Source organism: Monocercomonoides exilis (assembly GCF_001643675.1).
Source record: "Monocercomonoides exilis strain PA203 chromosome Unknown scaffold34-1095894, whole genome shotgun sequence".
NCBI classification, from domain to species: domain Eukaryota; phylum Preaxostyla; order Oxymonadida; family Polymastigidae; genus Monocercomonoides; species Monocercomonoides exilis.
In genome coordinates, this window is record NW_027150579.1 from 1,019,706 (window position 1) to 1,033,701 (window position 13,996).

A 13,996-nucleotide genomic window follows, 5' to 3' on the forward strand; every position below is an offset into this window, starting at 1 on the left:
CTGAAATTTGATTGGACAACTTTCTTTCCTCCAAAACACCATTCTCCCTTTCATATGAAGATAAAAAAACTGGATGATGTAATTCTTTAGTGTCTAATGGAAAAGTTGTCTTCCTCATTCTTCTCCAAATCTCATTTCAACAGAAATAAAAATGGCCTTGGATGTTCAAATCTTTGAATAACATCAGAAAATATGAAAATATTTCTTTTGATATTTCACTCTCAATGAAATGAAAATTTTCCATCATTTCCGTTGGAGCTGGATTTCATTCCTTTTCTTCATGACACAAGATAATTTTTCTATTGAATCATTCAGGCTTGATCCTCTGAAAACAACAAGGACGTTCTCCATATTCAAGAACTGTTCTTTTCTTTTCTTTTGTTCAGACAATTTGTGCCGTTTTTCTGAATTTCATTTCTTTTCATCTTTCATAACCCTATGATCCATTGACAAATGAGCTCAAAATGCAACTATTCACAAAATATGTCAAATCTTCATGAATCATCTGTTTTTGGCTTTTAACTCATTCTTCTTTGCTAAAAAACAAAAAACATCTTCACTTCACTCATTCCGTCTGCAAGATTTCTTTTTCTCTTTTCTTGAGTGTTTGCAATTGATTCTATTCGATAAAAAGATGTGATTCAAAAAGTTAATGATTTTTCAAAAAAAAAAAAAAAAAAAAAAAAAAAAAAAAAACATATTCTTTAAATAAACTTTAGGTTATGATCAAAAAGCCCAAAATATTTCCATTTCTGGATCTATACAGCCAATCCTTGCGGTTTCTTTGCACTCTTTTTTGCAATTCTTTTTATATAACAAAAACAAAAAAATTTGTATTGCTATATCTTTCGTTTTGCGAGATAATCAACGATGTTTGCTTTTATCTTTTATTTTGTTTCTTGTCAAATCTTGCCTTTCTTTTTGAATATTTTTTGGAACAAACAGAATGAGTTTGTTTGATGATGATAATTCTGAAGAAGAAATACTCACTACGGACAGAACCGAGCAGTATTCAAGTTTGCAATTTTTTAGGATTGAACAATTTTGATCAAAATTTGTCTTTTTTTTTTATTCCCTTTGCAGAATTATTTCGTAAACTTAAGCATTGCAGTGAAGATGAACAAAGAAAGAAAATCGGAGAAACGAATGAAATTGTTGATGGAATGAATGAAGAAGAACATAAGTCTGTTTTCACAACAAGAATGTTCAAAGAAATTCATAAAATGATTGAAGAAAAGAAAATTGCAATGGAAAATGCCACTTTCCTATTGAAGCACGTTGGGCATTGCAACATCCGAAAAGGTATACTTATTGACGACTTTAAAGAATCTTCGTTGACAGAAAGATTTGATGAGATGATAATTGATGAAAATGAGAAGGAAAAAGATGAAAAAGATGAAAGGCTTCTGATTGATCTTTGTGAATGCTATCTAACTCTTGGTAATAACTTCTCATATGAATTACATTCAATTTGCATCCCCTGTCTTCTCAATGCTGCATCAAACAAAGAAGAAAACGAGGAAACCCAAAATGAAACTGAAATGGCATTGCTTGCATTGAGCAAAGCTGTGTGTTGTGTTTGAGCATTTCTATTTCCTTTTTGATGACGCTGTTATTTTCAAATTTCAAATAAGTCTTTAAAGGAAGAACAGTATTTGAAAGAAATTTTAGAAATCATCGAGTATCATCGGGAGCATGGAAATTTGACACGGCTTGCCTATCAATCTGCTTGGCAGTTTTTTGTTCACAGGTTTTTCAGATATGAAGACTTGGAAATAGTTATTGTAAATGAACTGAATTTTGCAAGAGAAGCAGTATGAGAACTGGAAGATCTGTCAAAAAGTGTGGACTGGAAGAGAAAAGAGGAAGAAAATGGAAGAATGGAAGTGTTTATAATAAGGAGATGGCTCTTTGTAATTGATCATTACTTTTCCTTCTGCAAAATGTGGAACGAAGGATTTGATGGGCTTATTAGCAGCACTGTTGATGTGTTACGAACAGCAAAGAACAATTGCAGAGAAATTTTTGAGGAATATATCTATTCCATAAGCGATGCAGCAGAAATTAGAAATGTGAAAATAGATGACTTGTTGAAAAGTGGAGCTATTGATCTCTATTTGGAGGAAACGAATCGACAAACTTTGGATGATGAAAATATGCCTTATTGCTTGTATTTCTTTTTGAGCATTTCAGAAAGATTGAAAGAAAAGGAGGATGATGAAACGGATGAAACAAAACGAAAAGAGTTGAAAAGAAAGATATTTGAAAAGATGGAGGAAGAAGGATGCGAAGATATCATAGCTCGCTTTCATAAAATGTTTTATTATCTCAACAGAAAATATAATTACAAATTTTCAATAAATATATCTGATTATTTTGTGAATGTTTAATCATATTCTTTTCAGCAAAAATTGAGATTCCAATAAAACATCTTTTTCATTTTTATTCATTTCACAAAATGACAAAAAAAATTTATTGAATAGTTATTAATTATGTTTTTGTTTCTTTTTCAAAATTGCTAAATTTTTGAATTTCTTTTCAATGAAATGAAATTTCTGGTGAAGAATTCAGGAGTGTGAAGAAACAAATGTTTGCTGAAGAAACCAGTCGAAAATATTGAAGGTTCAGAATAAAGAAGCAATAAAATTGATGAAGGAAAAGAAGAATAAAAATCTTATTCAAAAACAGCTTGGCTGAAGAAGGACATCTTCATTGAATTCTCTTTTTCTTTTGCTCAGAAATCTTCATTAGAAGGTCCTCCAATTTTGTTTCATTGCCCTTCACTTCCATTCCATCCATCATCTGAAAGTGACTCAATCCCAATTCATCTGAGTTGTGTGTTGTCTTCTTTGTCGAAACGAATGAAGAAGAAGAAGAAGAAGAAGAAGAAAAGGAAGATCACAATTGTTGAAATGAAGGCAGATGCTGTGTGAATGTTTGAATGAGTAAGGGAGAGTGTGTGAATGAAGTCGAAGTTAAAGTGGAAGATGAAAATGAGAAGAATGAATGAAATGAATGAAGAACACACAATTGAAGTTGAATATTCTTCGTGTTCAACAGAAAATAATGAATAAAAACGAAATCTCTTTTCTTCTCTTCTCTATTTTCTCCTTTTTTTTTCATTAGCCTTTTCGTCTGCTCATTTACTGTCGCCCTTCTTCTTCTTTCTTCTTCCTTTCTGAGGCAACGATGAAATAAATGGAAATGTGTTAAGCATTCGCTTCACAGACTCAAAAGATAACCTGATGAGTATTTTGACAGCCACAAAAATCTTAACTTATCTGCCAAACCAGGCAGAATTTCATGAAAGCAGTCATGATATCTTCGCATCCTTCTTCCTCCATCTTTTCAAATATCTTTCTTTTGATCGCCTTTCTTTTCGCTTCTTCCTTGTCATCATCCTTCTTTCCTTTTAATCGCCTTGAAACATTCAAAAAGAAATTCAAGCAGTCAAATGCAACCCCATTATTCAAAGTTGATTGTTTCATTTCTTCAGAACAAAGATCGATGGCTCCTTCCTTCAACAAGTCTTCAATTTTCACAGTTTTCTTTTCTGCTGATATATATAATAAATGAAGGTAATTAAATTCAATTTCTTTGTAATTATCTCTTGATGCTTTAAACACCTTAACAAGGCTGCTAATCAGTTGAACAAATTCCTCGTTCCACAATTTGTACGAAAAAATGTAGTTATCAATTAAATCGAGCCATCTTTTCAAAAGAATCTCTTCTTTCTCTTTTTTTCCTCTTTTTTCTTCATCTTTTTTCTTCCAATTCACACATCTTGTAAGTTCTTCCAGTTCTCTTGCTGCTTCTCTTGCTAAATGCAGTTCATTCGTAATTACTTCTTCCACATTTTCATACAAAAATCTGTTCATCAAAAACAGCCAAGCAGACTGATAGGCAAGCTGAGTGAGGTTACGATGCACTTGATGATGTTGGATTATCTCTTTGATTTCATTGAGGTTAAGTTCTTGTTCAATAAACTAACAAGAAATAAGAAAATTTACAGCTTCATCAAAAAGGAAATAGAAATGCTCAAACACAACACACAGCTTTGCTCAATGCAAGCAATGCCATTTCAGTTTCATTTTGGGTTTCCTCGTTTTCTTCTTTGTTTGATGCAGCATTGAGAAGACAGGGGATGCAAATTGAATGTAATTCATATGAGAAGTCATAACCAAGAGTTAGATAGCATTCGCAAAGATCAATCATAAGCCTTTCATCTTTTTCATCCTTTTTCTTCTCATTTTCATCAATTATCATCTCTCTCATTCTTTTGCTCAATAATGAATCACCAAAAGAATATAATGCATTCATTTTCAGCATTTTGCAATATCCAACGTGCTTCAACAACAAGATTGCATTTACCATCAAAAGCTTCTTTTCTTCAATCATTTCATCAATATTATCGTACAATTCTTTTGTGAAAACTGATATGAATTCTTCTTCATCCATTTCATCAATCAATCCATTCATCTCCAAAATTTTCTGCATTTGTTCATCTTCTCGGCAATTTTCCAGTTCATCGAACAATTCTGCAAAATGCATTCAAAATACAAATATATGTTCAAAACTGTTCAATATTAATATAATTGCAAACTCAAAAACTTCGTTGTTGGTGATATATCTTGCAATCCAATTTGAGGCTTATCGCTGGTGCACGCACTCATTCTGCAGGCGGGTGGGAAAATCGTTTATTTGAGCAGACAGTTTGCAATTAACGAAATAATCAGAAAACAGCAACATGTTTGATGATCTGCAAAATGAAAAGGAAACAAGCGCAATACCTGTTGCTTTTCTTTGAAAAATTATTGAAATAATAGAATATTCAACAAAGCCTATGATCTTGCCTGTGAAAGCCAGAAAAAGAAAACTTAAGTTTCTTAATGATCCAACCAACTTTAAATAAAAATGAAGAATTGGATTTTGTTTCGAATTGTTAAATTTTGTTGATTGAGTCAGATTTTTTCTTTTATCGGAGTAGAGAAAACAAAACACGCAGAAATAGATATTTATGGAAAAAGAATGAAAACAACAGCCAAAATTAAAAAGAAAGACTTTTTCGACAATTTGCACAGTTGAATCAGACTGAAAACAAGGACAATAAATGTTTGTGTGTTTGATGAATTTCGTTTTATTTTTTTATTTTCTTTTTTTTCAATTTTCAGTTTTCATTCAAGATGACTCATTGGATAATTGAATGGAAAAAATAAGACCAAAAATCAAAATGGAATTGTCGATTCAATTGTGAAGTCAGACAAACAGCAAAAGGAAATAGCAAAATGATTTTGAAGTGAAATGGAAAAAATAATAAAAAAATGAAGCGTTAAACAATGAAAAATAACCAAAAACATAAAGAAGTTCAGTTTATAAACAATGATATAACTCAAAACACTCAAAACAAAAAACTCGTGAAAATACGAGCAAGTTTTTGATCTAATAAATAATACAAAAATTACCAGATCTTTTTTCAAAAATTAAAAAAATAAAAAAATATTCTCAGGAATAGCACATATTTGCATTTTGAAGGTTTCCTGTTATTTATTTTTTTCCAAAAGTGCTCTGGAGAGACAGAAAATTTTTGTTCCGTAAAAAAAGCGGGATATGATGGGGTCAGTAATTTATCGGGACCTTTATTTTTCCGGTGCCTCAATTTTTAAATAGAAAATTAAAATTCCCACTTTTTATATATTTATTAACTTTATCAGTATGTAAGCAAACCCTGAAATTTTGGATAATCACATTTGAATTCGAAGCCTATTTCCAAAGGCGGGGAGATGGGGGATGGTTAGTCACTTCCACCAAAAAAAATAAATAAATAGGTGGGAAACAAGGTATGCCAAACCATTAAAATTCGTATTAAATGTGAATAAATATTGGCAATATTTAAGAAAGGTGGGCAAAATTGATCTGACCCAGTATAATTATATTTTTAGGGTTAAAATTCAAAAATAATCTCTGTATTAATTGTTTGGTTCAGGTTGTAGGGTTAGCGTAACAGTTCTTGGGCTTAGGGTTTTGTTCCCGCTCTTCTTTTTAGGGTTTGCGCTCGAAAAAAGTGGTTTATTTTTTGATCAATTTTTAGGGTTAGGGTTTTGTTATAAATATTTGTGTAAGAAAAGTATAGAAAAATAGAGCACTCTAACCGATCAGCACCAGCGACTTGCTAACAAAATTGCAAGTTGGTGAGTCGAAGGTTCGAACCCGGAGGGGTGCTCTTTTTTGCCTTTATTTAAATAAAAATTTTTTGCCCACCTTTCTTAAATCATGCCTAAATTAACCCTGGGTGACGTGGTGACTTCTGACGTGACATTTTTTATTATTGACGGACGTAACAAAAAATTCCACGACACAAATCAAAACCATAATATCGATTAATTGTTTTAAAATAGTTAATGTTAAAAATATAATACATTTTATTTAATTTTTAAATCAGAAAAATACAGAAAAATGTTTTTCTCAAATCTTCCATAATTCATTTTTCACTGCCGTGTAAGCGGTGAACGGAATTTTGACACGTCACTAACGTCAGTGACTCCTGACTCCACTTCAAGTCAGTTTTTCAAAAAAATCAAAAAATGTGGAAGAAGAATAAATAAAACAAATCAAATCAAAGAATTCATATGATTACATTTTTGTCAAAGATGCAACCATAAATTTTTGCTTTTCTTTTCATATTGCAACTATTTTGATGGAAGAAAAAATCATAACTCCAAAAAATGAAACCCTATAACACCAATTGAAGTTTATCACAATTGCATAAATATTTGAACTGGAATATTTACCAGGTAGAGATTTATTAAATATTAATCATGAATTAATGTCTTATTCATTGTTAATCGAAATGAGAAAAGCTTCAAAAACCGTTTTTGAAGATCAAACATCTTTCAAGAATATGCTGAAACTTTAGAAACATTTTGAATCTCCCACTGGATTATTGATGAAAGTTTATTCTGTAAAAGGATTGCCGCAACTGCTTCTTATTCACAATGGATAACCCAAAAATAAACAAGAAAAAATAAGAGCATATATACACAAAAAAATCTGAATGCTATTAATTGTTGAGGTTTGTGATGTTTTAATTGAATTAACCTGTTGTTTGTTTTGACGAGCAATTCGAATTCTCATCAATAATAAAATAATTTCTTCTGCTTTTAAAGAACAAGGTTTTCAATTTTTGTGAACTTTTATTGCTTCTCGTTTTCTTTAATTTCAAATGGTCAGCAGTTACTCATCATCCGCTTCTCTTGGCTGAAATTGTTTGGAATTCACGGTTAAAGCAAAGTTAATGAAGAGACCAGATAAATACATAACGACAAGAAGAGGAGGAGATACAGCTCGGAGAAACGAGATAGCAAGATTCTTTCTATTTATTAAAAGAATATTATGTTCAAACCAGTTATTCACGGTCAATTTTCAAAGAAAAAATGAAAAGAATAAAGGATGTGTCTTTTTTTAATTGTTTTTGTTTATTCGTTCTATCGAAATGAAGTGCAGTTAATAATTTTGTTCAAGAATAGAATCTGATTTCTGTTTATTTTTTTTCCCCGTGAAATTGTGATAAATGCAATAGTTTTCATGAATAAAAATTTATCTTTCTCCTTTTTTTGGAATTCACATAATAATCAGAAACCACTAACAACATTTCAGTATAAAAATTTCTGTCAAGAAAATCAAACATTTCACCTTTGCTTGTTTTGACATCTTCACATCCATCTTCTTCCATCCTTTCGAATGATCGTCATTTCAATCTCTTTCTTTTCGCTTCTTCCATTTCTTCTTTCTCCTCTTCTTTCAATCTCGTTGTAATAATTTGAAAGAATTCCAAGCTTTCTCATGTGATCCTGCAATTCAATGTTTGCCTCTGAATTTCCTCCTAAACAGCATAAACAACTCCTTCTTTCTGAAAAGCACCAATTTTTACAGTCCTGTTTTATGCTTCTCCTTTTAAATATTCGAGGCATCCGCCGAGAAAGTCTGGACAATTTTTCTTTGATGCTCGATGCACCTGAACAATGCTGTTGATAAGTTCAACGTATTCTTCATTCCAAAATGTGCATGAGTAAAAAAAATCGAAAATTGTTGTTAACCATCTCCTTAATATAAACTCTTCTTTCTCTTCTGTTACTCTTTTTTCTTCTTTTCCTCTCCCCCAATCAATACATCTCATCAACTCTTCCAATTCCCTTCTTGCCTCTCTCCAAAAGTGCAGCTCATTTTCAATCTCTCTCTCCTAGTTTTTGTTATTGCCCAATCTGTGGATCAAAAACGACTAAGCACATTGATAGGCGAGTAGTGAAAAATTGTGATGCTTCTGATGATATTTAATGATTTCTTTGATTTTTTTCTAAAAATGGTCTTTTTTCATTTCCTTAAAAAAAGTAAATTATATCAATTAAATGAAGAAACGACAATTCAAAATTTATCAATAAACAAATCAAACCGAACACATATTAGAATTGCTCAGAGCCAGCAAAGCCATTTCCACCTCATTTAATGTTTTCTCGTTTTCCTCTTTCCTCGATACAGCGTTCTGGTGCCATGGCATACAAATCGATTGTATTTCTGAAGAAGTCATAACTTATAAAAAAAACAGCATCTACAAAGATTAATCAGCAGTTTTTCGTTCTTTCCTTCTTTCTTATCGTTTTCGTCAATTATCATCCTTTCAAATCTTTTCCTCATATAAATTTCTGAAAGGCTTGAGTGATTATTCTTTTCAGCTTATTGCAATATCTCAATTGCTCCAACAATAGAAAGATATTCACAATCGATATTATCATTTTTTCGTTCATCTTTCATATTTTTTCGATGGTTCAGCAGTGAAAATAGAGTAAATATTGAAGATATTCATATCCTTCATTACTTCATTCATTTCTTCGATTTTTGTTTCTTCCCTTCCTCAATGCAATCACAAGTTTACAAAATAATTCTGACATTCAAAAAAAAAATAAACAAATGCAATTATCATGACTTTTATGCTAAATTAAAATTTCGCACCCATGTATTTTTCTGTGTTGTACAATTTATATCTTTAAGATAGGAAATAAAATTTAGCATGCATTGCCATTTTGATTTAAAAAGAGAATTTGCATATTCTTTCACTAAATAAATCATGCCATATTATTAACACAAAAAGCGCAAAAACCATTCCTGTGCCTACACAATTCTTTCGTACACATGCATTTTTTCACAACTATTAATGCAAAACATAGTTTCATTTTTTATAAATTTACGTTGTAATGGGATTTTTGTGAAATACAAAATTCTTTTGAAGACGTAGTTTAACATGCCATAATTAACAAAATATTTTTTCCCAAAAAGAAAAATGGTTTTTTTTTTTTTTTTTTTTTTTTTTTTTTTTTTTTTTTTTTTTTTTTTTTTTTTTTTTTTTGAAAGTGGAAAACTGGTGACGGACGTGACGATATTTTTTCTTCACGTCACCCAGGCTTAGGCCTAAATATTTAATTTCAATGAAAATTGAAAATTGAAATTAATAAATTAATAGATTGGACTTAAGATCATAACCATAATAAAAAAATGACAACAGCTGTGGAACAAAAGAGAATTGCTGGACAAAGGATATTACTTGCTGCAATGAAATCTTCAGATTACAGAAGGATTGACAATCTGACTGAACGGATGGAGCGCGTTGTGCTTGATGGAGTTGTCAGGATTACAGACATTATAAACTCCATGGAATTCTCACGCAAAAGGATTAAAAATGCTGTTCGTGCGCTGAGAAGCAAAAGGCTGGTTTCTAAAGTTGGAAGACCGCAATTTGTGATAGGTGACAAAGAACAAATTGTGCTGAATGAAATCATTATTGAATCAAGATCTGGAAGTATTTGCCTTGAAGGAAAGTTCGCGAACTGGTTTGTTGTTCCAAAATAATATATAATTCAAATAAATAAAAAAGATGGAAAAATCTTTGAAACGTTTCAAATGACAAAAACTCACTTTATGAAAATGTTTCAGTAGCCACAGCCTAATACTTGGTGAAGTGCTATCCAATGTTGAAAAGAAGCACTCCAAATAACGTTGATGTTTATCACACTGAAATGTCGTGCCAAATGTTCTGCAGCCCTGGTATTCATAACTGGACAGTTTGCATGAAAAAATGAATACTGCAGAGAACTTATATTCATCATGGATGAGTCATCACTAAGAGTTTCCACCAATTCAAGACTGAGCGTGGTTCATCCAAAAAATGAAAATCCAGGATTTCGCAAAGAACCACCAAAAATGACGAATTCAACTTTTGTTTCTGCAGTGGCTGCTGATGGATTTGCACTTCCTTCTGTGATTCTATGGCCTGGCAAAAGTCTTCCTGATGAAATGAAGCAGCTGCTGTCGCAGACTCTGGATATATGGTCGAACGAAAGTGGTTGGATGGACTGCAACCAACTCAAAATGTTCGCACTTTCAATACTCCTTCAAGGAATTATCAATCACAGTAAGCGCATGTCACTCGAAAATTCTGCATGCGGACTTCTCATCGACTCACACATTTCTCGAACAGATCCGACAATCTGGAGAGAATTTCAAAAAGAAAATAACGACTTTATCACCTTCATTCCTCACAGCACACATATCACCCAGCCTCATGACAGAGGAGTCTTCGCTGTTCTCAAAACAGAACTGCAAACAAAATATGAACCTCCATCTTCATCGACATCTTCATCAAAAAGAACATCTCTTGTGGATGCTCTCCCTCAAGAAATTCATCCCGCCCTCTCACTTGCTGTCATTCAAAAAGCCTTCGCAACAAGTGAAGTTCTTCATAACGAATCTGGACCTATTCTCATTGAGCTGCCAGAAACTTCGAAATATTGTCCTTCAACTCATTCAAACAGATTCGACTTCTATGGAAAACCGATATCAGATAAGAAGCTTCTGAATGATTGGAGTGGACATTTATGAATAAAAGAAGAAGAAAAAGTTGATGGTGAAAAGAATTCATATGAAGAAATGAAAGAAGCAGAGCAAAAAGAAGATAATGAATTAGAGTCTTTGGTTGAAATGAAAAAAAAAGAGAAAATTTGAAGTGTAAGCAGATGATCATGAAAATGAAAAGGAAGAAATCAATGTAATTGAAAGGAAAAAATGAAAAAGAAAAATTGTACGTAAATTGGATTTGTCATTTGTGTTTTTTTAATTTTTTTTTAATTTTTTTTACATGGGGAAAAATATTTTGATTCAGGCATTTTCATTGAAAAATTATGCACTTTTCATTGACTTTTTGAGATCAAAAAATATAGAAAAAATGGGTTCATTTATTGAAATTCGAGATATGACACAACACTTTATATTTTGATTTCAACGATGCATGTTTTCGGATATGAAAAACAAATTTATTTTGGAATCTGAGAAAGTGAAATAAAGTTATGAGTGAAACAATATTTTTATGCCTTGTGCAAAAAATGCTTGAAAATCCATATTTTCCTCCATATCGAAAAAAAAAAAAAAAAAAAAAAAAAAAAAAAAAAAATAAAAAAAAAAAAAAAAAAAAAAACCACATATGAAGTTTATATATTAATATTTTGACGTTCACAAATCAGAAAAATTCAATCACAAAAAAAGTGAAGATTCATTAGTTAAATCCACTATATTTTGTGAATCATTCAAAAAAAGAAAACAATAGAATGTCATAATAAAGGAAAGGAAAGAAAAAAATTTCTTTTTATTGTTTTGAAATTCACTATTTGATTCGTTATTATTCAGAAGTTGCTGCTCTTGGATCAATATCTGAATTATCAAGCAAATTGAAACTTAATTTTTTTTTATTTTTTTTTTTAAATATATTTTATTAGAAAAAAAATCAATAAATTGATGTATTAAAATCTAAAAAATAAGATAAAAATTTATTGAAAGAATTGATAAATTTATTTCTCTCAGAAAGAATTCTATCGTTTGAAATTTAATTATCTTCAAATCCACAAAGGAAAATATTGATTGTTCCAACTCTTTGGAAGAACATTTTTTGAAAGCATTGCTTCAGCATTTTGAACATTTCTTTCGTTTTTAACATTTGAATTTTGAAAAGATCAAAACTTGGACAAAAGTGTGTTTCAGAAAATGATCAGTCTTGTTTGTTTTGAAAGAATATATTCAAAGGATTTTTGTTGATTAATGCCAGGAGAATTTTCAATTATTATGAATTTTCAAAGTCAACGAAATTTTGGATGAATTTGATTCGAATTATCGAAAAATACTCTTGCATGAAGCATCTGTTAATAATTAAAAAAGCTTCCTTATTTGAAAAAAATCTGTTCATATGAATCGACAGATCGAATTCACATTTCAACAAATTAACAAAAAACCCTTCTGAAAAATTTAACATACAAAAACAACTCTGAATAACAATCATAAAATAAAATGCTTTCTTTGAAGAAATGATAAAAAAATAAAAAAAGAAACTCTCTCAAGAAATTGCCAATAAAAAATCAACATAAACTTAAACAGCAGAAAGTACCAACTTCGAAAGAAAAATTAAAATTAAATAAAATCAAAACAAACATGAAAATGTACATTAACATTACAACACGTACACTCAAATTTAACAGTGATAAATGGTAAACAATTAGAAAAAACCTCAATAATAAAGCTTGCTTGTGCGCATTAAGCGTATTCATCATCTTTAATAATTGCTCCTGCTTCTGCTCCAACTTCCACATATTCGACTGTTCTGGCAGAATTGTTACTCTTCAGATTTCCCGCTCCTCCATCGCTTCCTAACATTACTTGCTTTGCCATCATATTTTCCATTTCAATTGCAGCCTCATGGCTTAATTTTTCGTTTTCTTCCTTTTCTTTTCTTTCTTCCTCCTCTCTATCGATTTTTTCTTCGAACTTTCTTTCTTCTTTTGACAAAAGCCATCTCCACTCTTCTTTTCTTCTCCAGTCTTGAATTCTATGCTCCACACATGGAAGCATGACTCCTTTCAATTCGCTCGAAAATGTACTCCACGACAAGTCTCTCTCCACTCCCCATGAATCCATGCATGTTGAAAAGCATTTAATAAATGACACAAATAAAAAGCACGTGAAAAAAGATGCTCCAATGATGATCATTACAACTCCGGCATTCCCCGAAATGGATGTTCCAACAAATAAAAATACAAATCCAGCAACAAGCAGGAGCATCAAAAATATAAAGACTTTTGATTCTGTGAGACAAAATCGATTATTGCAAGCAACCCTTTTCTTCTCTTTTTCCCAAATTCGTTTGAACTCGGTTATCACAGCTTTTTGATCTTCATCAAGGCATCTATCGTTTAGAAAAGTGTCATTTTCTATTGATTTCCTGGCAACTTCGCGCTGAACGTCTGTCGAACGTAAAAATGGAATTTTTTCCTTTTCTGGCTCCTTTACCGCTTTGATCCCTTTCATTAGCTGAGAAAAGAATTGCCGAGAAGGTACGCCTTCTTCGTCGATAATTGGAGCAACAAAGCTTAATTCCCATTTATTCTTCGGGGCAGCAGCTCCCAAATTGGTAGGAGGATCACAACTTATTTCACCTGCAACTGGAACTGAATTGTTAACTCCCTCAAGATTTGGTGGTGTTGCAGTATATGCGTTAATGTTATCTGATGTGGGCAAACTTGGCAATGGAACGGAATTTGTTGATTGAGCCTGAACTTGAGAAACAACTTTCCAAAATTCTGCCTTTTCTGCAATACTGAGTGTTTCTGAAAAATTTTCCAAGTCGATAGGCAATGGCAAAGAAGGCAAGAACTTTGAAAAGAGGCTTATACATTTATTCTTAAGATCCTCTGGCAATTGCGCAGCAAATTCCCTTATTTGTTGCGGGATATTATGTTCAATCGATTCAAAGGATTCTTTATCCATTTTTCAGATCTTTTATTCTTTCAATTAATGATTACCCTTAATAAAGTTACAGAAGTAATTTTTGTTTTTCTTTTTTTTTTCCAAAAAAGAAATATCTTTCGGTCTATGAAGAAAAAACTTTGTGTTATGTTTTGTTGTCTTT

General features: G+C 31.3%; 4 protein-coding genes across 4 annotated transcripts; 2 read left to right on the forward strand and 2 right to left on the reverse strand.

Moving 5' to 3' along the window:
• Nucleotides 1-3,272: 3,272 nt before the first annotated feature.
• On the reverse strand, nt 3,273-4,673 carry MONOS_11793 (uncharacterized protein; the record flags this gene model as incomplete). The annotated part of the gene is made up of 3 exons (XM_067864359.1): nt 3,273-3,986; nt 4,054-4,538; nt 4,604-4,673. 3 exons carry the CDS (start codon nt 4,671-4,673, stop codon nt 3,273-3,275), a joined length of 1,269 nt encoding a protein of 422 aa, XP_067724268.1.
• A 4,870-nt stretch (nt 4,674-9,543) lies between these two features.
• MONOS_9432 (uncharacterized protein) lies at nt 9,544-9,897 on the forward strand (the record flags this gene model as incomplete). Its single annotated transcript, XM_067879934.1, has 1 exon — nt 9,544-9,897. The coding sequence occupies one exon, from the start codon at nt 9,544-9,546 to the stop codon at nt 9,895-9,897; it is 354 nt and encodes a 117-aa protein (XP_067724269.1).
• Nucleotides 9,898-10,152: 255 nt separating this feature from the next.
• On the forward strand, nt 10,153-10,926 carry MONOS_9431 (uncharacterized protein; the record flags this gene model as incomplete). Its single annotated transcript, XM_067879933.1, has 1 exon — nt 10,153-10,926. The coding sequence occupies one exon, from the start codon at nt 10,153-10,155 to the stop codon at nt 10,924-10,926; it is 774 nt and encodes a 257-aa protein (XP_067724270.1).
• A 1,289-nt stretch (nt 10,927-12,215) lies between these two features.
• MONOS_9430 (uncharacterized protein) lies at nt 12,216-13,887 on the reverse strand. The gene has a single exon (XM_067879932.1). It carries the CDS (start codon nt 13,852-13,854, stop codon nt 12,625-12,627), a length of 1,230 nt encoding a protein of 409 aa, XP_067724271.1. The 5' UTR covers nt 13,855-13,887; the 3' UTR covers nt 12,216-12,624.
• Between the last annotated feature and the right edge of the window lie 109 nt (nt 13,888-13,996).